Raw genomic sequence first — 23724 nt, 5'->3', positions numbered from 1 at the left:
CTTGTTACTCTTGATAGTAGTTGAGTGCTGATAAGGTTATTTGAATGGAGAGAGAGAGAGCAAGGGAAAGCCATATTCTGAGGGCTAGTCGTTCTTGTGGTTATTCAACAAATCTGTCCTCTTGCCAGCAGCAGGTTCATGGGATCAGATATCCCTGAAGCCAGGAATTCCTGTTGCGCTGCCTGACCATGGGTTGACAGTGACACACACTGGGGTTTTGACACACACACACACACACACACACATGCAACCAGGAACACACACATACCAAAATTCCCTTTACCCTTGAGAGAAGAGTAAAACAGTTACACCCATAAATACATTTGTTACCATTGAGACAGAATGGGTGTATTCTCCACAGACAATCTTCCCTCTATTCTACTGTCTGTTTCAAACCTTGGACCCCTCTCTATTATTACAGCAGCTCTGTGTGTGTTAGACAGAGTATCAGCAGATGCTGCAGACAGGACACAGCAGGGATGAACCACAAGGTCTGGTCCTCGGGACCTTAGGTTTTATTCTAAATGCATGCTGGGGGGTTTTAACATACCTTTTTGATATACCGTAACAGGGTGTGTTGTAACTGTTCTACCGTCTACTGCACCATGGTGGTGTGACCTGTACTTGGATTCTGTGTACGAAGAAAGGTTTTAAAAAGGGTATCTGTTTGTTAAATGGCGACATTACATCATTTGTTCATAGGGAACATCATATTAAACACATCACCTTCACCCTGACTGTCTCATAGACTTAAGTAAACACATTTATGACATTGAAGTGTAACAGTTTCAAGACATGATATTTTCACTTTGACCACTGTCTTGCCCTGACACTTACTGTACGTGGCCTTGCTCAGCAGTTGACTGTGAAAGTGGAAAAATAAAGCAGAAGTGAGTCTTTCCATACATTTCTATACAGTTTAAAGTCCCATGCTCTTTTGAATTTGACAAATAAGACATGTGGAAGTCCCCCACAATGCCACGGGCTGTTATGTCACATGAACACTAACCACTACTGGTTGAGTTAACTGTAACTTTAATAATCCTTATAAAATAAGGATCCTTTTTTCTCTTCTCAATAAGGATCCTTTTTTCTCTTCTCAATAAGGATCCTTTTTTCTCTTCTCAATAAGGATCCTTTTTTCTCTTCTCAATAAGGATCCTTTTTCTCTTCTCAATAAGGATCCTTTTTTCTCTTCTCAATAAGGAATCCTTTTTTCTCTTCTCAATAAGGATCCTTTTTTATCTTCTCAATAAGGATACATTTTCTCTTCTCAATAAGGATCCTTTTTTCTCTTCTCAATAAGGATACATTTTCTCTTCTCAATAAGGATCCTTTTTTATCTTCTCAATAAGGATCCATTTTCTCTTCTCAATAAGGATCCTTTTTTATCTTTTCAATAAGGATCCATTTTCTCTTCTCAATAAGGATCCTTTTTTATCTTCTCAATAAGGATCCATTTTCTCTTCTCACTTTTCCCTGTAATCAGGGACTGATTTAGACCTGGCACACCAGGTGGGTGCCATTAACAATCCGGTAGAAGAGAGAGCCACGTTCAGATGTAAACAGAGCAGAGGGAAGTTTCAACATGGCAAATGCACGGTGAACCTGAAAAGAAAACGTCAGGCGAGGTCGGTGGTTAGTGCATGAGTGACATCAGTCAAATGCACGGTGAACCTGAAAGAGTCGGCGAACCTGAAAAGAAAACGTCAGGCGAGGTCGGTGGTTAGTGCATGAGTGACATCAGCCCAATGATTGCAAATGTGACTGTGTTAGACGGACTAAGTGCTGATTCACCTGTTCACTTAACAGTCGTCATGGCGTGGGAACTAAACAGTCGTCATGACCGCTGCTAGAAAGTCTAAGTGTGTTTTCCCTAGAGACTGCTTGGACAGGTTACATTTTTTTCACCATTGCTGTTTCTCATTACTACTGGCTGAAATCCTAACTTGAAGTCTGTGGTGTAATATTCCATATTTTTCGTTGTTGTTCAAGTCTCCCATTGACATCATCAGTACATGATTTTACGTCAAACACAGAGTTGCATGGACAGACCGATCTGAAGTTAGGATTTACCTCAGGGAAAGATCTGCCTTCCTGAAACCCTATACTGCCCAATACATGTCAAGTATGTATGTTTCCTTAAATCTCTTCTCCTCTCTTTATGTGTTGCAGTCCTTAGAGATGGACCAGAGCACCTTACAGAGGATGAAGAAGATGATCAAGGCCATCCACAGCTCTGGACTAAGTAAGCGCCCGCACGCACACACGCACATGCACACGCACACATACATGGCATTATAAGCCTTATTATAATGCATTATGAAGGCTCATACATGTGTTCAAGTTATAAAGCATTTTACTGACACGCTGTAGGTGGGGCTTCCGAGTGGCGCAACGGTCAAAGGCACTGCATCTCAGTGCTAGAGGCGTCACTACAGACCCTGGTTCGATTCCAGGCTGGGTTTCGGAGTCCCATACGGCGGCGCACAATTGGCCCAGCGTTGTCCAGGTTACGGTTTGGCCGGGGTAGGCCGTCATTGTAAATACGAATTTGTTCTTAACTGACTTGCTTAGTTAAATAAAGTTTCAATTATTAAAGAAATTAAAGAAGTGTTGATTTTCAAAATGGCTGCCAGTTGGATCCCCTTATAAATGACATCAAGTGGCTTGTTGTGTGGGCATTGTTTGTTAGGCTTCTTTGTTAGTCACGTGATTAGGGTGTGGGATGAGGGATAACATGTGTTTTGTGGATGGTGTCGTTGTATGGATTCTATGTGATGCGTTGGCTAAGCCACCCTGTCTGTCTTTAGGGGTGTAACAGTTCATCAAATCCACAGTTCGGTATGTATTGCGGTTTTGGGTTCACATTTCGGTAGAGTGGGAAAGTGTATTGCCAACAGTTACTGTAGTTAATTTTAGTGTATTTAAGAAAATCCAAAGTGTTGGTATTCAAAATTTTCTTAAATGAAAACACGATTACTCAACAACAACGCAACAGCATCTCTTCAACCTCAGGAGGCTGAAGAAATTTGGCTTGGCCCCTAAGATCCTCAGAAAATTTTACAGATGCACAATTGAGAGCATCCTGTCGGGCTGAATCACTGCTTGGTACGGCAACTGCACCACCCACAACCACAGGGCTCTCCAAAGGGTGGTACGGTCTGCCAAGCGCATCACCGGGGACACACTGCCTGCCCTCCAGGACACCTACAGCACCCGATGTCACAGGAAGGCCAAAAAGGTCATCAAGGACACAGCCTGTTCACCCCGCATCAATCAAAGCTGGGACTGAGAGACTGAAAAACAACTTCTATCTCAAGGCCATCAGACTGTTAAATAGCCATAACTAGCCGGCTACCACTCCGTTACTCAACCCTGCACCTTAGAGGCTGCTGCCCTATATACATAGACATGGAATCACTGGTTACTTTAATAATGGAACAATAGTCACTTTAATAATGTTTACATACTGCTTTACCCATTTCATATGTTTATACTATATTCTATTCTACTGTACTTTAGTCAATGCCACTCTGACATTGATCGTCCTAATATTTATGTATTTATTTAAAAACTTTCTGAACCTTTATTTAACTAGGCAAGCCAGTTAAGAACAAATGTTTATTTCCAATGATGGCCTACCCCGGCCAAACTCTAATCCGGACGACACTGGGCCAATTGTGCCCAGCCCTATGAGACTCCCAATCACGGCCTGTTGTAATACAGCCTATAATCAAACCAGGGTCTGTAGTGACACCTCTAGCACTGAGATGCAGTGCCCTAGACCCCTGCGCCACTTGGGAGCCATTCTTTTACTTTTAGATTTGTGTGTATTGTTGTGAATTGTTAGATACTACTGCACTGTTGGAGCTAGGATCACAAGCATTTAGTTAGATACTACTGTACTGTTGGAGCTAGGATCACAAGCATTTAGTTAGATACTACTGTACTGTTGGAGCTAGGAACACAAGCATTTAGTTAGATACTACTGCACTGTTGGAGCTAGGATCACAAGCATTTAGTTAGATACTAATGCACTGTTGGAGCTAGGATCACAAGCATTTAGTTAGATACTACTGCACTGTTGGAGCTAGGATCACAAGCATTTAGTTAGATACTACTGCACTGTTGGAGCTAGGATCACAAGCATTTAGTTAGATACTACTGCACTGTTGGAGCTAGGATCAACAAGCATTTAGTTAGATACTACTGCACTGTTGGAGCTAGGATCAACAAGCATTTAGTTAGATACTACTGCACTGTTGGAGCTAGGATCACAAGCATTTAGTTAGATACAACTGTACTGTTGGAGCTAGGAACACAAGCATTTAGTTAGATACTAATGCACTGTTGGAGCTAGGATCACAAGCATTTAGTTAGATACTAATGCACTGTTGGAGCTAGGATCACAAGCATTTAGTTAGATACTACTGTACTGTTGGAGCTAGGATCACAAGCATTTAGTTAGATACTACTGTACTGTTGGAGCTAGGATCACAAGCATTTAGTTAGATACTACTGTACTGTTGGAGCTAGGATCACAAGCATTTAGTTAGATACTACTGTACTGTTGGAGCTAGGATCACAAGCATTTAGTTAGATACTACTGTACTGTTGGAGCTAGGATCATAAGCATTTAGTTAGATACTACTGCACTGTTGGAGCTAGGATCACAAGCATTTAGTTAGATACTACTGCACTGTTGGAGCTAGGATCACAAGCATTTAGTTAGATACTACTGTACTGTTGGAGCTAGGATCACAAGCATTTAGTTAGATACTACTGTACTGTTGGAGCTAGGATCACAAGCATTTAGTTAGATACTACTGTACTGTTGGAGCTAGGATCACAAGCATTTAGTTAGATACTAATGCACTGTTGGAGCTAGGATCACAAGCATTTAGTTAGATACTACTGTACTGTTGGAGCTAGGATCACAAGCATTTAGTTAGATACTACTGTACTGTTGGAGCTAGGAACACAAGCATTTAGTTAGATACTACTGCACTGTTGGAGCTAGGATCACAAGCATTTAGTTAGATACTAATGCACTGTTGGAGCTAGGATCACAAGCATTTAGTTAGATACTACTGCACTGTTGGAGCTAGGATCACAAGCATTTAGTTAGATACTACTGCACTGTTGGAGCTAGGATCACAAGCATTTAGTTAGATACTACTGCACTGTTGGAGCTAGGATCACAAGCATTTAGTTAGATACTACTGCACTGTTGGAGCTAGGATCAACAAGCATTTAGTTAGATACTACTGTACTGTTGGAGCTAGGATCATAAGCATTTAGTTAGATACAACTGTACTGTTGGAGCTAGGAATAAATATTTAGTTAGATACTAATGCACATTGGATAATTAGCATTTTTGATACAATGCACTAAAATAAGGATCACAAGCATTTAGTTAGATACTACTAAACTGTTGAGCTCAGGACATTGCATTTAGTTAGATACTACTGTACTGTTTTGGAGCTAGGATCACAAGCATTTAGTTAGATACTCTGTACTGTTGGTCTAGGATCACAAGCATTTAGTTAGATACTACTGTACTGTTGGAGCTAGGATCACAAGCATTTGTTAGATACTACTGTACTGTTGGAGCTAGGATCCAAGCATTTAGTTAGATACTACTGCACTGTTGGAGCTAGGATCACAAGCATTTAGTTAGATACTACTGCACTGTTGGAGCTAGGATCACAAGCATTTAGTTAGATACTACTGTACTACCGGTTTGCTAGGATCACAAGCATTTAGTTAGATACTACTGTACTGTTGGAGCTAGGAACAAGCATTTAGTTAGATACTACTGTACTGTTGGAGCTAGGATCACAAGCATTTAGTTAGATACTAATGCACTGTTGGCAGCTGATCACAAGCATTTAGTTAGAGCACTGTTGGAGCTAGGATCACAAGCATTTAGTTGTAAATGCACTGTTGGAGCTAGGATCACAAGCATTTAGTTAGATACTACTAAACTGTTGGAGCTAGGATCACAAGCATTTAGTTAGACTACTGCACTGTTAGCTAGGATCACAAGCATTTAGTTAGATACTACTGCACTGTTGGAGCTAGGATCAAAGCATTTAGTTAGATACTACTGTACTGTTGGAGCTAGGATCAACAAGCATGAAATTAGTTAGATACTACTGTACTGTTGGAGCTAGGATCATAAGCATTTAGTTAGATACTACTGCACTGTTAAAGGAGCTAGGATCACAAGCATTTAGTTAGATACTACTGTACTGTTGGAGCTAATCAAAAGCATTTAGTTAGATACTACTGTACTGTTGGAGCTAGGATCACAAGCATTTAGTTAGATACTACTGTACTGTTGGAGCTAGGATCATAAGCATTTAGTTAGATACTACTGTACTGTTGGAGCTAGGATCACAAGCATTTAGTTAGATACTACTGCACTGCAGGAGCTAGGATCACAAGCATTTAGTTAGATACTACTGCACTGGAGCTGATCAAAAGCATTTAGTTAGATTATTACTGTTGGAGCTAGGATCACAAGCATTTAGTTAGATACTACTGCACTGTTGGAGCTAGGATCAACAAGCATTTAGTTAGATACTACTGCACTGTTGGAGCTAGGATCATAAGCATTTAGTTAGATACTAGTTAGAAGAAACCACTGCACTGTTGGAGCTAGGATCAACAAGCATTTAGTTAGATACTACTGCACTGTTGGAGAAAGGATCATAAGCATTTAGTTAGATGTTACTGAGTTTGGAGTAGGATCACAAGCATTTAGTTACTGATACTACTGTACTGTTGAGCTAGGATTACAAGCATTTAGTTAGATACTACTGCAACTGTTGGACTACTTTTCACATTTCATTTAGTTAGATACTACTCACTGTTGGAGCTAGGATCACAAGCATTTAGTTAGATACTGCATGGAGCTAGGATTAAAAAAGCATTTAGTTAGATACTAGTCTGCACTGTTGGAGCTAGGATCACAAGCATTTAGTTAGATACTACTGCACTGTTGGAGCTAGGATCACAAGCATTTAGTTAGATACTACTGCACTGTTGGAGCTAGGATCACAAGCATTTAGTTAGATACTACTGCACTGTTGGAGCTAGGATCACAAGCATTTAGTTAGATACTACTGTACTGTTGGAGCTAGGATCACAAGCATTTAGTTAGATACTACTGCACTGTTGGAGCTAGGATCACAAGCATTTAGTTAGATACTACTGCACTGTTGGAGCTAGGATCAACAAGCATTTAGTTAGATACTACTGTACTGTTGGAGCTAGGATCACAAGCATTTAGTTAGATACTACTGCACTGTTGGAGCTAGGATCACAAGCATTTAGTTAGATACTACTGTACTGTTGGAGCTAGGAACACAAGCATTTAGTTAGATACTACTGTACTGTTGGAGCTAGGATCAACAAGCATTTAGTTAGATACTACTGTACTGTTGGAGCTAGGAACACAAGCATTTAGTTAGATACTACTGTACTGTTGGAGCTAGGATCACAAGCATTTAGTTAGATACTACTGTACTGTTGGAGCTAGGAACACAAGCATTTAGTTAGATACTACTGTACTGTTGGAGCTAGGATCACAAGCATTTCGCTACACCCGCAATAACATGTGCTAAATATGTGTATGTGACCAATACGTTGGATAATATTTTTGAACAACACTAAAATAAAGTGCAATGTACATGTGAAATCAATATATAAACATGGCTCAGACATTGTATAGGTAGGTAGGTATATGCTATAATGTTTTCGTACAGAGATAATATGCGCACTTGTGTGACTCTCTTAAAGGGTCTATAGCACGGTACTTTTAATTTCCTGCTCCGGGGTAATGTGATGGGCTGTCTGTAACCCTGGAGGTCCATCCATCTGTAGTAAGCGCTACACAGGATGCACTGGTCAATTCACTGACAACTTCAGCTGTTTTAGCTTGCTTATATAGGGCGCGGTACTACCGGTTTGCTGAAATGGGCGCTCGTGATCAAAGTTCGTAACGTGGCTCGGAACTCTTTCACGAGGTGCTGAAACCTGGGGAATACTGGGCTGATTTCGACGTAAATGTGTCAACGTGTCTGAGGTGTTGGCAGCTGCATAGGCTATTCTGGTTGAGCAGTGGAGACATATACTCTCTGTCCATCACCGTTGTAAATCTACTGGGAAGCCAAAATGTTCCCAAACTGGAGATTTAAACGATGGAGAATCTTCCTGGTTTTATCGACCCCAACACTCGCTATAGTACAGAACTAGTTCCCGACTGCGCCTCACAAAATGACAGTTTGAAATGCGCCTATTAAATTGTTTAATTTTGATAAAAATGGTTTGTTTTACAACTATTTGTTTTAGCGGGAATAGCCTGAATGTATGATAATATGCAGCTGTTTAAAGGGCAAATCCACAGATGAAACAATGTCAAAACGGCACCCTGCCCGTTTTGGGTAAAAAAAAAAAAAAACGGAGGGATGGGCCTGGACAAATGGAACCACTCTCAGATTAATATGGGGACCTCGGTTCCGTCAACACTGTGAACCCGAAATGTATATATTTTAATGTATTCTATCGAATAAAAACAGTAGACCTATAGGTTATGTCTATGCTGCGTTCTATGCCTCGAGTAAAACTGAGCTGAAAAACCCCCAGTTCAGATTATTCCCGTTAAAACAAATAGTTGTAATTTATTGGAATGACTGGAATTCTGATAGACTTTGGTTTTTAATGTAAATATATACTGTAATCGTATTATTATATGAAGTAGAAAGTGATGGGTTAGAAGAAACCTACATAACCAACCTATAAAGTAACATTTAACATCCATATATGGCCAGCTATGTACACGTTAACATTTATTTATCCTACAATAGATGTTGTTCAATATTTTGTCTTCTAATATGGTTTAAGGGGAAAGTAATCTAAAAGTAACTGAATGTAATCAGATTATGTTACTGAGTTTGGGTAATCCAAAAGTTACGTTACTGATGTACAATTTTGGACGGGTAACTTGTAATTGTAACGGATTACTTTTATAAAGTAACCTACCCAACCCTGACGACTACTTTTCACTATTTCATACTGGTGTGACGAAGCAACTACTCACCAGATTCACAATGATAACAACATACAGATAACATGGATGAACATTAAAAAAAAAATATTCTTACTGAACTGTGAAATGTTGTTTCCTATTTGGAGGGTTTAACGGTCAGATGTAAGTCAGAGAGAGAGTTAGGAAATGATGTTTGGTCAGTCAGTGACTGTGATGATGGTGTTGATCCACCATCCCCCTCTAAATGATTGTTTTGTCCCTCTTAACTGGAATGATGGTGTTCCATTCCAGTAAGTGATGGTGTTTCTTCCTGTTTGTGACTGTGATGATGGTGATTGATGAACCCCTCAATCAGCCATGAATGGTGTTGATGTATGGTGACTGTTGGTTGGTTGACTCACCATCAGTGATGGTGTTTATGTACTCCCAGTGACTGTGATGATGGGGCCATTAATGATCTTACTCAAATGATGGTGTTTATGTACTGCAGTGACTGTGATGATTTGTTGACAAACCCGCAGTGACTGATGCAGGTGTTGATGTACTGACACTGTGTGACAAGCATACACACAACATTAAAGACTGAAAGAGACCATTTTGAACAAAAGCAGACTATCTGGGGTAAGCCATCGGGATGGCATAGATGTGCATTTTGTAATAGTTACTGGAGTGATGTAGCCTAGGTGATGTTACTGCAGTCCCACTGTGTTGATGTACTGCAGACCTTTGACAAAGGTGTTGAAAGCACAAAGTGATGGTGTTGACATACTGGCACCTATGCTAGAAAACTGGAGATGGATACTCAAAAAGACTCGTTGACATTCCGCATTTCACACTATTGTGCAAACGACTGTATGCTGGATCTGATCCAGCTGGGTTCCAGCAACTATTACATGGTGTTGATGTACTGCTCAGTGATGATGTTGATGTATATGATGGGTATGATGTACTGTAGTGATGGTGTTGATGTACTTGTTATGTTTATGTTGACAGGCTGTAGTCAGAGAGCAGTGGCACCGCTGGGTTAGACACTACATTGGGAGAGAGGGTGAGGGAGCAAGGGGAAGAAAGAGGGAGAGAGTGAGGGGATGAGAGAGAGGGAGAAACAACAATGAAGTGTGTTTGTGGTTCTAGGTCATGTGGAGAACAAGGAGCAGTACATCGAGGTGCTGGAGAACCTGGGGAACAGTCACCTGACCCAGGACAACAACGAGGTGTCCACAGGATTCCTCAACATGGCCGTCTTCACCAGGGAGGTCACCTCTCTCTTCAAGAATCTGGTGAGAGGAGGGGGAGACTTTGGAGGAGGTTGGGAGTCGGGTGAAGAAGAGAGAGGAGGGCTAATAGAGAGAAGAGGGAAGGTCCGCACAAAATGTATTCAATTTTACAGGACAAGCATTTCACTCATCTGGGCTTCATCTTCATCAATGTCATAGGGGTAGGAGGGGTAAATGTTTCTCTCTGCACTGATGTACTGCAGTGATGGTGTTGATGTACTGCAGTGACTGATGATGGTGTTGATGTACTGTAGTGATGGTGTTGATGTACTGCAGTGACTGTGATGATGGTGTTGATGTACTGCAGTGATGGTGTTGATGTACTGCAGTGATGGTGTTGATGTACTGCAGTGATGGTGTTGATGTACTGTAGTGACTGATGATGGTGTTGATGTACTGCAGTGATGGTGTTGATGTACTGCACTGATGGTGTTGATGTACTGTAGTGATGGTGTTTATGTACTGCAGTGACTGATGATGGTGTTGATGTACTGTAGTGATGGTGTTGATGTACTGCAGTGATGGTGTTGATGTACTGCAGTGATGGTGTTGATGTACTGCAGTGACTGTGATGATGGTGTTGATGTACTGCAGTGATGGTGTTGATGTACTGCAGTGATGGTGTTGATGTACTGTAGTGATGGTGTTTATGTACTGCAGTGACTGATGATGGTGTTGATGTACTGTAGTGATGGTGTTGATGTACTGCAGTGATGGTGTTGATGTACTGCAGTGACTGTGATGATGGTGTTGATGTACTGCAGTGACTGTGATGATGGTGTTGATGTACTGCAGTGATGTACTGCAGTGATGGTGTTGATGTACTGCAGTGACTGTTGATGTACTGTAGTGATGGTGTTGATGTACTGTAGTGATGGTGTTGATGTACTGCAGTGACTGTGATGATGGTGTTGATGTACTGCAGTGACTGATGATGGTGTTGATGTACTGCAGTGATGGTGTTGATGTACTGCAGTGATGGTGTTGATGTACTGCAGTGACTGTGATGATGGTGTTGATGTACTGCAGTGACTGTGATGATGGTGTTGATGTACTGCAGTGACTGATGATGGTGTTGATGTACTGCAGTGATGGTGTTGATGTACTGCAGTGACTGATGGTGTTGATGTACTGCAGTGATGGTGTTGATGTACTGCAGTGACTGTGATTATGGTGTTGATGTACTGCAGTGACTGTGATTATGGTGTTGATGTACTGTAGTGATTGTGTTGATTTACTGCAGTGACTGTGATTATGGTGTTGATGTACTGCAGTGATGGTGTTGATGTACTGTAGTGATGGTGTTGATGTACTGTAGTGATGGTGTTGATGTACTGCAGTGATGGTGTTGATGTACTGCAGTGATGGTGTTGATGTACTGTGATGATGGTGTTGATGTACTGCAGTGATGGTGTTGATGTACTGCAGTGATGGTGTTGATGTACTGCAGTGATGGTGTTGATGTACTGTAGTGATGGTGTTGATGTACTGCAGTGATGGTGTTGATGTACTGCAGTGATGGTGTTGATGTACTGCAGTGATGGTGTTGATGTACTGTAGTGATGGTGTTGATGTACTGCAGTGATGGTGTTGATGTACTGCAGTGATGGTGTTGATGTACTGCAGTGACTGATGATGGTGTTGATGTACTGCAGTGATGGTGTTGATGTACTGCAGTGATGGTGTTGATGTACTGCAGTGACTGTGATGATGGTGTTGATGTACTGCAGTGACTGATGATTGTGTTGATGTACTGCAGTGATGGTGTTGATGTACTGCAGTGATGGTGTTGATGTACTGCAGTGACTGTGATGATGGTGTTGATGTACTGCAGTGACTGATGATGGTGTTGATGTACTGCAGTGACTGTGATGATGGTGTTGATGTACTGCAGTGACTGTGATGATGGTGTTGATGTACTGCAGTGACTGATGATGGTGTTGATGTACTGCAGTGATGGTGTTTATGTACTGCAGTGACTGTGATGATGGTGTTGATGTACTGCAGTGATGGTGTTGATGTACTGCAGTGACTGTGATGATGGTGTTGATGTACTGCAGTGACTGATGTTGATGTACTGCAGTGACTGTGATGATGGTGTTGATGTACTGCAGTGATGGTGTTGATGTACTGCAGTGACTGTGATGATGGTGTTGATGTACTGATGACTGATGGTGATGAGTACTGAAGAGTGATGGTGTTGATGTACAGGGCAGTGATGGTGTTGATTACTTATTGTGATGGTGTTGATGTACAGAATGCTGACTGTGACTGATGGTGCTGATGATACAAATGGTCAGTGACTGATGATGGTGCTTGATGACTTGATGTACTGCAGTGAAACAGCAGTGATGGTGTTGATGTATGCAGTGATGGTGTTGATGTACTGCAGTGATGGTTTGATGTACACATTAAATAAATACACAATGAGTGATGATGGTGTTGATGTACTGAACCAGTGATGGTGTTGATGTACTGATGGTGGTGGTGTTGATGTTTGGGGAAGGTAGTGATGGTTTCTGATGTACTGCAGTGACTCTTTTGATGGTGTTGATGTATAATGTCTTCCATCCGAGTGACTGTCCTGATGGTGTTGATGTACTGCAGAGTTGATGGTGTTTGATGTACTTCCCTTGTGATGGTTTGATGTACCACAGGTGATATAGTGATGATGTCTGTCCTGATGTATCCACCATTCATAGTGATAATGATGTACTGCAGTGATGGTGTTTATGTACTGCAGTGATGGTAACTTGATGTACTGCAGTGACATTGCTGATGGTTTTGATGTACTGTACAAGATGGTGTTGATGTACTGAGTGATGGTGTTGATGTAGGCCAGGTGGGTCATGACTGATGGTGATTGATGTACTGTAGTGATTGGTCTTGATGTAGGGACAATACAACTATCCTAACTAGACTATAATAGCAGTAATAATTGTAGTAATATAGTAGCAGTAATAATTGTAGTAATATAGTAGTAGTAATAATTGAGTTATTGTTTTCAAGTGAGTACAAAATTCTACTCTAGGGCTGCAGTGAAAATGTCATTTGAATAACGGAGCAAAAAGCCCTGTGATTTTGAACGGTTCATTTAGTTTGGATCAGTTGTGGGTCTACTCTCTACAGTTCAGAAAGGCCCAGTAGCAGGCCAGTCTGGCTGTATTGTTACTTCTGATACAGGGATGCGCTGTCCTATAATTATGTGGCCACATATGCTCCCAGCAGGCCCATTTATTCAGGAAAGCACACGCTTCCTCTCCAATCCGAGTGGCTATTCCTCGCGCACCTAGAACCTAACGCTTTAATATAGCCTAAATGATATAACTTGTCAAATGTATTACCTTCCATATGTGGTATTAACAAAACCAATCACAATTTTGCACGTTTCTTCAAATTATAATTCCAGCATCCTAAACGCAACATGTAAAGTGTTGGTCCCATGTTTCATGAAATAAAAAGATCCCAGACATGTTTGCATAGACGGTTGTGAGGCTGGTTAGACGTCCTGCCAAATTCTAAAAAAAAACATTGGAGTCGGCTTATGGTAGAGAAATGTACATTAAATTATCTGGAAATAACTCTGGTGGACATTCCTGCAGTCAGCATGCCAATTGCACACTCCCTCAAAACTTGAGACATCTGTGGCATTGTGTTGTGTGACAAAACTGCACATTTTAGAGTGTCCTTTAATTTAATAGTCCCCAGCACAAGGTGCACCTGTGTAATGATCATGCCGTTGAATCGGCTTCTTGATATGCCACACCTGTCAGGTGAATGAATTGTCTTGGCAAAGGAGACATGCTTTCTAAAAGGGATGTAAACAAATGTGTGCACAACATTTTAGAGAAATAAGCTTTTTGTGCGTGTGGAGAATTTTATTTTATTTCAGCTCATCAAACACTTTACATGTTGCGTTTTATATTTTTGTTCAGTGTGTGTGTATATATACACATACAAGTACTGTGTGTAGTATATACACTACCGATCAAAAGTTTTAGAACACCTACACATTCAATGGTTTTTCTTTAAAGTATATTTTATATTTGAGATGATTAAAATAGCCACCCTTTGCCTTGATGACAGCTATTTGGTAAAATACCAAGTCCATATTGTGGAAAGATACTCAATTAAGCAAAGAGAAATGACAGTCCATCATTACTTTACGACATGAAGGTCAGTCAATCCGGAAAATGTCAAACGTTTTCTTCAAGTGCAGTCGCAAAAACCATCATGCGCTGTGATAACTGGCTCTCATGAAGACCCAGAGTTATCTCTGCTGCAGAGGATAAGTTCAGTAGAGTTTACCAGTCTCAGAAATTGCAGACCAAATAAATGCTTCAGATTTCAAGTAACAGACACATCTCAACAGCAACTGTGAATTAGGCCTTGATGGTCGAATTGCTGCAAAGAAACAACTACTAAAGGACACTAATAATAAGAAGAAACTTGCTTGGGCCAATAAACATGAGCAATGGACATTAGACCGGTGGAAATCTGTCCTTTAGTCTGATGAATCCAAATTTGAGATTTTTGGTTCCAACCGCTGTGTCTTTGTGAGACGCGGTGTGGGTGAACGGATGATCTCCGCATGTGTGGTTCCCACCGTGAAGCATGGAGGAGGAGGAGGTGTTATGGTGTGGGGGTGCTTTGCTGGTGACACTCAGTGATTTATTTAGAATTCAAGGCACACTTAACCAGCATGGCTACCACAGCATTCTGCAGCAATACGTTATCCCATCTGGTTTGGGCTTAGTGGGACTATCAGGATAATGACCCAACACACCCCCAGGCTGTGTAAGGGCTATTTGACCAAGAAGGAGAGTGATGGAGTAATGCATCAGATGACCTGGCCTCCACAATCCCCCCGACCTCAACCAAATTAAGATGGTTTGAGATGAGTCGGACCGCAGGAAAAGCAGCCACAAGTGTTCAGCATATGTGGGACCTCCTTCAATACTGTTGGAAAAGCATTGCAGGTGAAGTTGGTTGAGAGAGTACCAAGAGTATGCAAAGCTGTCATCAAGGCAAAGGGTGGCTATTTGAACATTTTTGGATGTCTTCAGTATTATTCTACAATGTAGAAAATAGTAAAAAATAAAGAAAAACCCTTGATTGAGTAGGTGTGTAGTGTATATACAGTACCAGTCAAAAGTTTGGACACACCTACTCAATCAAGGTTTTTTTATTTGTACTATTGTCTACATTTTGTCCTGTGGTCACTGTTTCAGTCAATTTATTTTATTTGTAGCCTAATGAAAACACCCCAGGGCAATATTATAATCCATAAACCTGTGGGGTTGAGCTCCATCAATGAAATTGTTATCTGATTATGTTACACGATTAAAGTATGGTCCTAGAAGCATTACTCAACTCTCTCCACAATGTCAACGTTAAGATGCAAGTTAACCAAAGCCATCATCTCAATAACCCTGTGTGTGTGTGTGTGTGTGTGTGTGTGTGTGTGTGTGTGCGTGCTGTCAGAGGGGTTATTTATGAATGAGTTGCAGTTTGGTCACAACTTGAGGGTCAAAGGGCCCCAGGTTTTAGGGAGAGGAAGGGTGAGGGGGGACCCCAAACTTGTCTCAGGTATGTGTGTGTGGATATATGTGTGCATGAGTGTGTATGTATGTGTGTGTGTGTTTGTGTTGGAGGGATACAACAGCTGCAGGGGAGTAATTAGAGCCATTCAGAAAACTGGAGCAAGCCGAAACCCTCCCACTGATAGTCTCCATGGCAATGATAATTCCTCCCAGACCTCTGTGTGTTGTGAGTGGACAAGGTCCCACCCCCCCATCTGTCAATCAAAGTTTCCCACGCAGGCTCTAGAGGAAGTGTTTGAGGGAACTGGGGAAACCAATCCAACTCACTACCGCTGTTTGATTTAGGGTCTTTTAAAGTAAACCGTGTGTGGTTTCACTGTTAGGCCTACACAAGGCCTTTTTCCATTCGCTAAGTTATTGGAAGCCAATCAAAACAAACAAAGCATTGGATCAATTTCTCAAGGCTAACTTGTGTATGAACTCAGAAGAGGGAAGTGGCTGACTTGTATTTACCTACAAATCTGCTTCAGTACAGGACATGTTTTTGGACAGTCAGTGTATTGTTATTCAATTGGATCTACATAAGACCTTCAGATGTTTTTCCCAGTAAGCACAAGCTGTTGAAAATAGTTATTTCAATGTTGTTTTGCCCATAGGTTTGATTTATCTAAGAATTATATTTGAGAATGGTTGTTTCCATTGAGTGATGTCACTTCATCCATCACGAGGTAAATAGAATCTGTGGGCAGAACAAGAAGATTTGTATTTGTTTCACATCCTACCTATATTTTATTGATGTACGTACAGTTGAAGTTGGAAGTTTACATACACTTAGGTTGAAGTCATTAACTAGTTTTTCAACCACTCCACAAATTTCTTGTTAATAAACTATAGTTTTGGCAAGTCGGTTAGGACATCTACTTTGTGCATGACACAAGTCATTTTCCAACAATTGTTTACAGATTTGTTTACAGATTATTTCACTGTATCACAATTCCAGTGGGTCAGACGTTTACATACTGTGCCTTTAAACGGCTTGGAAAATTCCAGAAAATTATGTCATGGCTTTAGAAGATTCTGATAGGCTAATTGACATCATATGAGTCAATTGGAGGTGTACCTGCAGATGTATTTCAAGGCCTACCTTCAAACAGTGCCTCTTTGCTTGACATCATGGGGAAAAACAAAAGAAATCAGCCAAGACCTCAGAAAAAAATTGTAGACCTCCACAAGTCTGGTTCATCCTTGGAAGCAATTTCCAAAAGCCTGAAGGTACCACGTTCACCTGTACAAGCAATAGTACGCAAGTATAAACACCATGGGATCACGCAGCCATCATACCGCTCAGGAAGGTGACGCTTTCTGTCTCCTAGAGATGAACGTACTTTGGTGTGCAAACTGCAAATCAATCCCAGAACAACAGCAAAGGACCTTGTGAAGATGCTGGAGGAAACAGGTACAAAAGTATCTATATCCACAGTAAAACAAGTCCTATATCGACAACCTGAAAGGCCGCTCAGCAAGGAAGAAGCCATTGCTCCAAAACCGCCATAAAAAAGCCAGACTACGGTTTGCAACTGCTCATGGGGACAGAGATCATACTTTTTGGAGAAATTTGCTCTGGTCTGATGAAACAAAAATATAACTGTTTGGCCATAATGACCATCGTTATGTTTGGAGGAAAAAGGGGGAGGCTTGCAAGCTGAAGAACACCATCCCAACTGTGAAGCACTGGGGTGGCAGCATCATCATCTGCGTCATCTATAAGTCGTTACTAGGTAAAGCCCCACTTTATCTCAGCTGACTGGTCACCATAGCAGCACCCACCTGTAGCACGCGATCCAGCAGGTATATTTCACTGGCCACCCCCAAAGCCAATTCCTCCTTTCCTTCCAGTTCTCTGCTGCCAATGACTGGATCGAACTCCAGAAAATCACTGAAGCTGGAGAGTCATATCTCCCTCACTAGCTTTAAGCACCAGCTGTTAGAGCAGCTCACAGATCACTGCACCTGTACATAGTCAATCTGTAAATAGCCCATCCAACTACCTCATCACCAGATTATTTATTTTATTTATTTTGTTCTTTTGCACCTCAGTACTGCTACTTGCACACTCATCTTCTGCACATCTATCACCTCAGTGTTTAATTTGCCATACTGTAATAATTTCCCCACTATGGCCTATTTATTGCCTCATCCCCCTTATCCTACCTCACACACTGTATATATACTTTCTCTATTGTATTATTGACTGTATGTTTGTTTATTCCATGTGTAACTCTGTTGTTGTTTGTGTTGCACTGCTTTGCTTTATAATGGCCGGGTCACAGTTGTAAATGAGAACTTGTTCTCAACTACCCTACCTGGTTAAATAAAGGTGAAATAAAAATAAAATCATGTTGTGGGGGTGCTTTGCGGCAGGAGGGACTGGTGCACTTTGCAAAATAGATGACATCATGAGGAAGGACAATTGTGGATATATTGACGCAACATCTCAAGCCATCAGTTAAAGCTTGGTTAATGCTTGGTCGCAAATGGGTCTTCCAAATGGACAATGACTCCAAGCATACGTACAAAGTTTTGGCAAAATGGCTTAAGGACAACAAAGTCAAGGTATTGGAGTGGCCATCACAAAGCCCTGACCTCAATCCTATAGAAATTTTGTGGGCAGAACTGAAAAAGCGTGTGCGAGCAAGGAGGCCTACAAACCTGACTCTGTTACACCAGCTCCGTCAAGAGGAATGGGCCAAAATTCACCCAACTTATTGTGGGAAGCTTGTGGAAGGTTACCTGAAACGTTTGACCCAAGTTAAACAATTTAAAGGCAATGCTACCAAATACTAATTCAGTGTATGTGAACTAATGACCCACTGGGAATGTGATGAAATAAATATAATCTGAAATAAATCATTCTCTGCTTTTATTCTGACGTTTCATATTCTTAAAATAAAGTGGTGATCCTAACTGACCTGAGACAGGGAATTTTTTACTAGGATTAAATGTCAGGAATTGTTAAAAACGGAGTTTAAAATGTATTTGGCGAAGGTGCATGTAAACTTCCGACTTCAACTGTATATGTGAACGATCGCCTCAATCGGTCTCGTAGCAAAAATTTGAAATGGTGTTGTTTACATGTTTTGTTACACCTATTAGAGAGCTGCTCTTTGTCTACACCCATTCAGCTTTAGCCCCACCCATCTCTTTAAGGTTTCACATGTGAGGGCCATGTGGTAAACACAGCATATGTCAAATAAAATATAAGTTTATTTGTCACATGCACAGGATACAGAAGGTGTACATGGTACAGTGAAATGGTTACTTGCATAGTAGCAATATCAAAAACAGATAAATATTTCATAATATTTATAATATATAATAATATTTCATAATTATTAGATGGAGCTTACCCAGACACACTTGTCTAAACCGATGGGTCCTGTGAAAGAAACACTTTAACCACCCCACAGCCACATCTAGCAAAATGGATGGGTCACTATTGTCTAGACATGTACACATGATCATGAAATACAATAGATGGACATAATCACCCCCAGACACACCTGGCTAATTTGATGGGTCATGTAATAATCTGGCCTAAATTTAGTCTTCTGTTTAGACATGTAACAAGCTACCTAAACAATGAACTGTAATATTCCCAACTCATACTACTACCAATACAAACATTATCTTAGCTGTAGTATGAATCTGCATGTAGCTAAAGCTAACAAACTAGGTTTAATGTTAGCTAGCTAACATTAGGCTATAACTAGCAATGAAAATGGGTTTCTGATTTGAATAACATTACTACACAGATCACACACGTAACGTTAGCTAGCGAGCCAGCAAGCTAACGTTAGCTAGCTAACTAACAGTACGCTTTAACTTGCAATGAAAATGATTTGACAAAATTAGAGACTTATTTCTAAAAATGTAGCTAGATTCTTACCCATATACATGGATGAATACCACACAGCTGACTGGAACCATTTAACTCGGTTTAGTTTGTAGCTACATCTTGTTTGGCCAGCGGACCGAAAAACATTTTCGTAAATAAATGTTTCCGTTCAAATGGCTCTCCTGTGAAGTAGTGACGTTTGTCTAGTTTCCTGAAACTAGTCACATATTCACTCCTGTCTAAATAATTTCCCCTTGTGGGATAAATGAAGTATTTTGAATTTAATTGAAAGAACAGGCTTAAACCAATGTACATTTTCCCCATGTGACATGCTGTTATCCAAAACAGAGGAAAATGGCGGACATCAATCTGTCTGTCATATGTATTTATAAAACACTTTTTTTTTACATCAGCCGATGTTACAAAGTACCACACAGAAGCCCAGCCTAAAACCCCAACACGTTGACGTACTGTATATGAATGAGAATTAACCTACATAGACACGACCCGACACGTGGAGCTAATCATTCAGTAGTTCCTCTCCCTGCCTTGAGATAAGAGAGAGGGAGGGGATGGCTGGGTGCCATGTTCTTGGGTGGTAGGGTTTATATGATGCACTAGCCTTGTAAGAGCAGAACTGGAGGAGGACTTAACTGCACCAAGCTTTCATGTGTATGGTGTATATTTAAGGACATGTCCTTTTTCCCTGGGTGGTAGGGTTTATATGATCTATGAGCCCTGCAAGATCTGAGGTGGAGGAGGACTTGACTGACTTTACTGCACCAAGCTTTCATTTTAATGGACATGTCTTGTGAAAGTCCTAAAATGGGCACCGTACATCTGTAGTCCAACTGACTGCATAACAGGATGTATCTCCGCATGAGTAACTAGAATACAGTCATTCCATCTGAATCGCATTTTGATTTGGTAATGCACACATTCTGAGCCCACAAGTAAAATCATACAAATTGTGGTGCACTGGGACATATGGATGGAATCACAAGTCGATCATAGCCATCCCATGGAATGTGACTCACTGGGAAACTGGAACAACATTATAGGATCCCTAGGAACCAATACAGGTTTTTGTTGTTTCAAGGTTTTAAATCAGAACGTGTGTGTCTGTGTGACTCATTGACTCCCTCCCTCTCTCCCTCTTCCTCTTTCTCCCTCGCTCCCTTCCTGTCTTCCAGGTCCAGAATCTGAACAATATAATATCCTTTCCCTTGGAGAATGTCTTGAAGAGTGAGCTTAGAGACAGCAGACTGGTGAGTAACCCTATGCATCGCAGTGTTGCGGCGTCACTACAACCTGGGGTTTGATCCCAGGCTATGTCACAACTGGCTGTGACCGGGAGTTCCATAGGGCGGCTCACAATTGGCCCAGTATCGTCCGGGTTAGTGAAGGGTTTGGCCAGGGGAGCTTTACTTGGCTCATCGCGCTCTAGCGACTCCTTGTGGCGGGCCGGGTACCTACAGGCTGACTCTGGTCGTCAGTTGAACGGTGTTTCCTCCGACACATTGGTTCAGCTGGCTCCCGGGTTAAGCGAGCGAGTGTTAAGATGCGCGGCTTGGCGGGTCATGTTTTGGAGGACGCATGACTCGACCTTTGCCTTTCCCGAGCCAAAGGCTACAGGTACTAGGGCCTGTTCAGCCCAATTGAACTGATCTATCGTTCTTCCGTCTTCTCTTCTTTAGGAGTTGAAGAAACAGTTGGAGAAGAGCTGGAAGGACTATGACATCAAAGTGTGAGTTGATATCATTCTACCAAAGTGATTATGAGGGAAATCGTCTTCCATATGGTTTGTGGTGCCTCTCAGAAATATGAAAAGAGAGTGTTACTGTACACCCATCCAGTGATGTTCTGGTTTTAAGTCAATGTAATATAAGAATGGGGTTTCACCTCAACTCTCCCTTGTCCTTTCTCCTGCTTCCTCAGGTGAAATAGTTGGAAGGAGGGAGTGTGTTACAGGAATAAGATGTTTAAAATGGCCAAGATTATGCCAGTAAATACCTGTTAATCCACCCGTATCTCTTTATCATTCACACACAGACATGCACACACTCACACCTCATCCCAAGACAATTCTACAGATATCTAATGCACTGTCCTTTCACTCCTCAGCATCTGTGTCCACGAATGTTGACGTTTAGTCCGTTTCCATTTAACAATGCTCTTTTCTTTCATTGAACGGTATTAATAAATATGCTTTACAGTCTAAAGTCCTCTACCTCTCTCTCTCTCTTCTCTCTACCTCTCTCTCTCTTCTCTCTACCTCTCTCTCTCTTCTCTCTCTTCTCTCTACCTCTCTCTCTCTTCTCTCTACCTCTCTCTACCTCCCTCTCTCTCTCTCTCTCTCTCTCTCTCTCTCTCTCTCTCTCTCTCCCTCTCTCTCCCTCTCCCTCTCTCTCTCTCTCCCTCTCTCTCTCTCTCTCTACCTCCTCTCTCTCTACCTCCTATCTCTCTCTCTCTCTCTCTACCTCCTCTCGCTCTGTCTCTGTCTCTCTCTCTCTACCTCTCTCTCTACCTCTACCTCTCTCTCTCCCTATCTCAGTGGGAAGCTGGAGAAGGAGAGGAGGGAGAAGAGCCGTCAGCCAGGCCTGATCAGGATGGAGGGATCCGACGTGACGGAGGACATGGAACGAGAGAGGAGGACCTTCCAGCTGCAGATGTGTGAGGTGAGGACACAGAGCTAGGACGGACACACACGTAGTGGGATAAAGTTGCCCATAGACACTGATCTAAAGTCTTGGTAATAGTGGTGGTAAAACCACTACTGCGAACACAGCTAATACCAGTACTAACACTGATAATACCACTACTAACACTACTAACACAACACCATTACTAACACCACCACTAACACCACTGCTACCGCTAACACCACTGCTACCGCTAACACCAGTACTACCGCTACTACCGCTAACGCCACTACTACCGCTAACGCCACTACTACCGCTAACGCCCACTACCGCTAACACCACTACCGCTAACGCCACTACTACCGCTAACGCCACTACTACCGCTAACGCCACTACTACCGCTAACACCACTAATACCGCTAATGCCGCTAACACCACTACTACCGCTACTACTGCTAAGCCACTGATGATGCCGCTAACACCACTACCGCCGCTAACACTGCTACCGCCGCAACCGCCGCTAACACCACTGCTAACACAACTACCACTACTATCACTAACACCACTACTACTACCACTACTACCACTAACACCACTACTACTACCACAAACGGCACTAATGCCACTTATTCCACTAATACTTACGGGTAGGTTTGGGGGATGGGAATCTGATTCTAGATCTGTGCATATGGAGAATTTCTCCCCTGAACGGCACAGATTGTGTCAAGGTGGGGGAGGAAGCCAGACCCAGACTAGACTGTGAAATGTAAAATGTGCAGCACAGATTGGAAATGGCACTGAAACCAATGCTAAGCTCAGTTAAAGTTCAAGTCCACGGTTACACTTTACAAGCATAGGGGAATTTACTCTTTAGTTGGACTCTCTCTGTGAGGCCAGCTGCTGAGATGGGTGGAGGAGTAGAGGAGGAGGAGAATTCCCTCTCTTCTCCGTGGCCCTTGTCTGGGTCATGTTCGTTATGGCACACAACAGAAAACATTTGAAAACATGCAACTGAAAACGAAAATAAGTTTTTGGATAAGTCGAGGTTGAACATCCCTTCCATTGGGAACAAACGTCAGTTCAACGTCTAGTTTTGATTTACATTTGGTTGAGTCGTCACCACGTCATTGGATTTAGCATAAAATTCTTTACGTTGATTTACTTTTTGCAAATCCAATCTATTTTCAACGTTGATTCAACATCATCACACTGATTTGGTTTTGACTGAAATGATGTGGAAATGAAATGAAATGATGTTGATTCTACCAGTTTTTGCCCAGTGGGCTGTTTCAGTCCATTTTGCCCCATT

At 41.7% G+C, this 23724-nt stretch overlaps 1 protein-coding gene across 4 annotated transcripts in view; it reads left to right on the top strand.

Annotated features, from left to right (window-relative positions):
• Positions 1-23724, top strand: part of LOC118362131 (arf-GAP with SH3 domain, ANK repeat and PH domain-containing protein 3-like) — a 66889-nt gene that overhangs the window by 5489 nt on the left and 37676 nt on the right. For 3 of the 4 annotated variants that reach the window (XM_052485846.1, XM_052485848.1, XM_052485850.1), the window contains exons 2-6: positions 2176-2248; positions 10193-10338; positions 20967-21041; positions 21471-21520; positions 22328-22451. In XM_052485846.1, the coding sequence (XP_052341806.1) occupies positions 2176-2248; positions 10193-10338; positions 20967-21041; positions 21471-21520; positions 22328-22451 (468 nt within the window). Of the gene's footprint in view, positions 1-1631; positions 1719-2175; positions 2249-10192; positions 10339-20966; positions 21042-21470; positions 21521-22327; positions 22452-23724 lie in introns of those variants that run through there. The other variant, XM_052485849.1, reaches the window with a different exon arrangement.

This window comes from Oncorhynchus keta, chromosome 29 (assembly GCF_023373465.1).
Source record: "Oncorhynchus keta strain PuntledgeMale-10-30-2019 chromosome 29, Oket_V2, whole genome shotgun sequence".
Taxonomy (NCBI): Eukaryota; Metazoa; Chordata; class Actinopteri; order Salmoniformes; family Salmonidae; genus Oncorhynchus; species Oncorhynchus keta.
The sequence above is the reverse complement of the archived record's forward strand: the minus strand, read 5'-3'. Positions and strand labels throughout refer to the sequence as shown.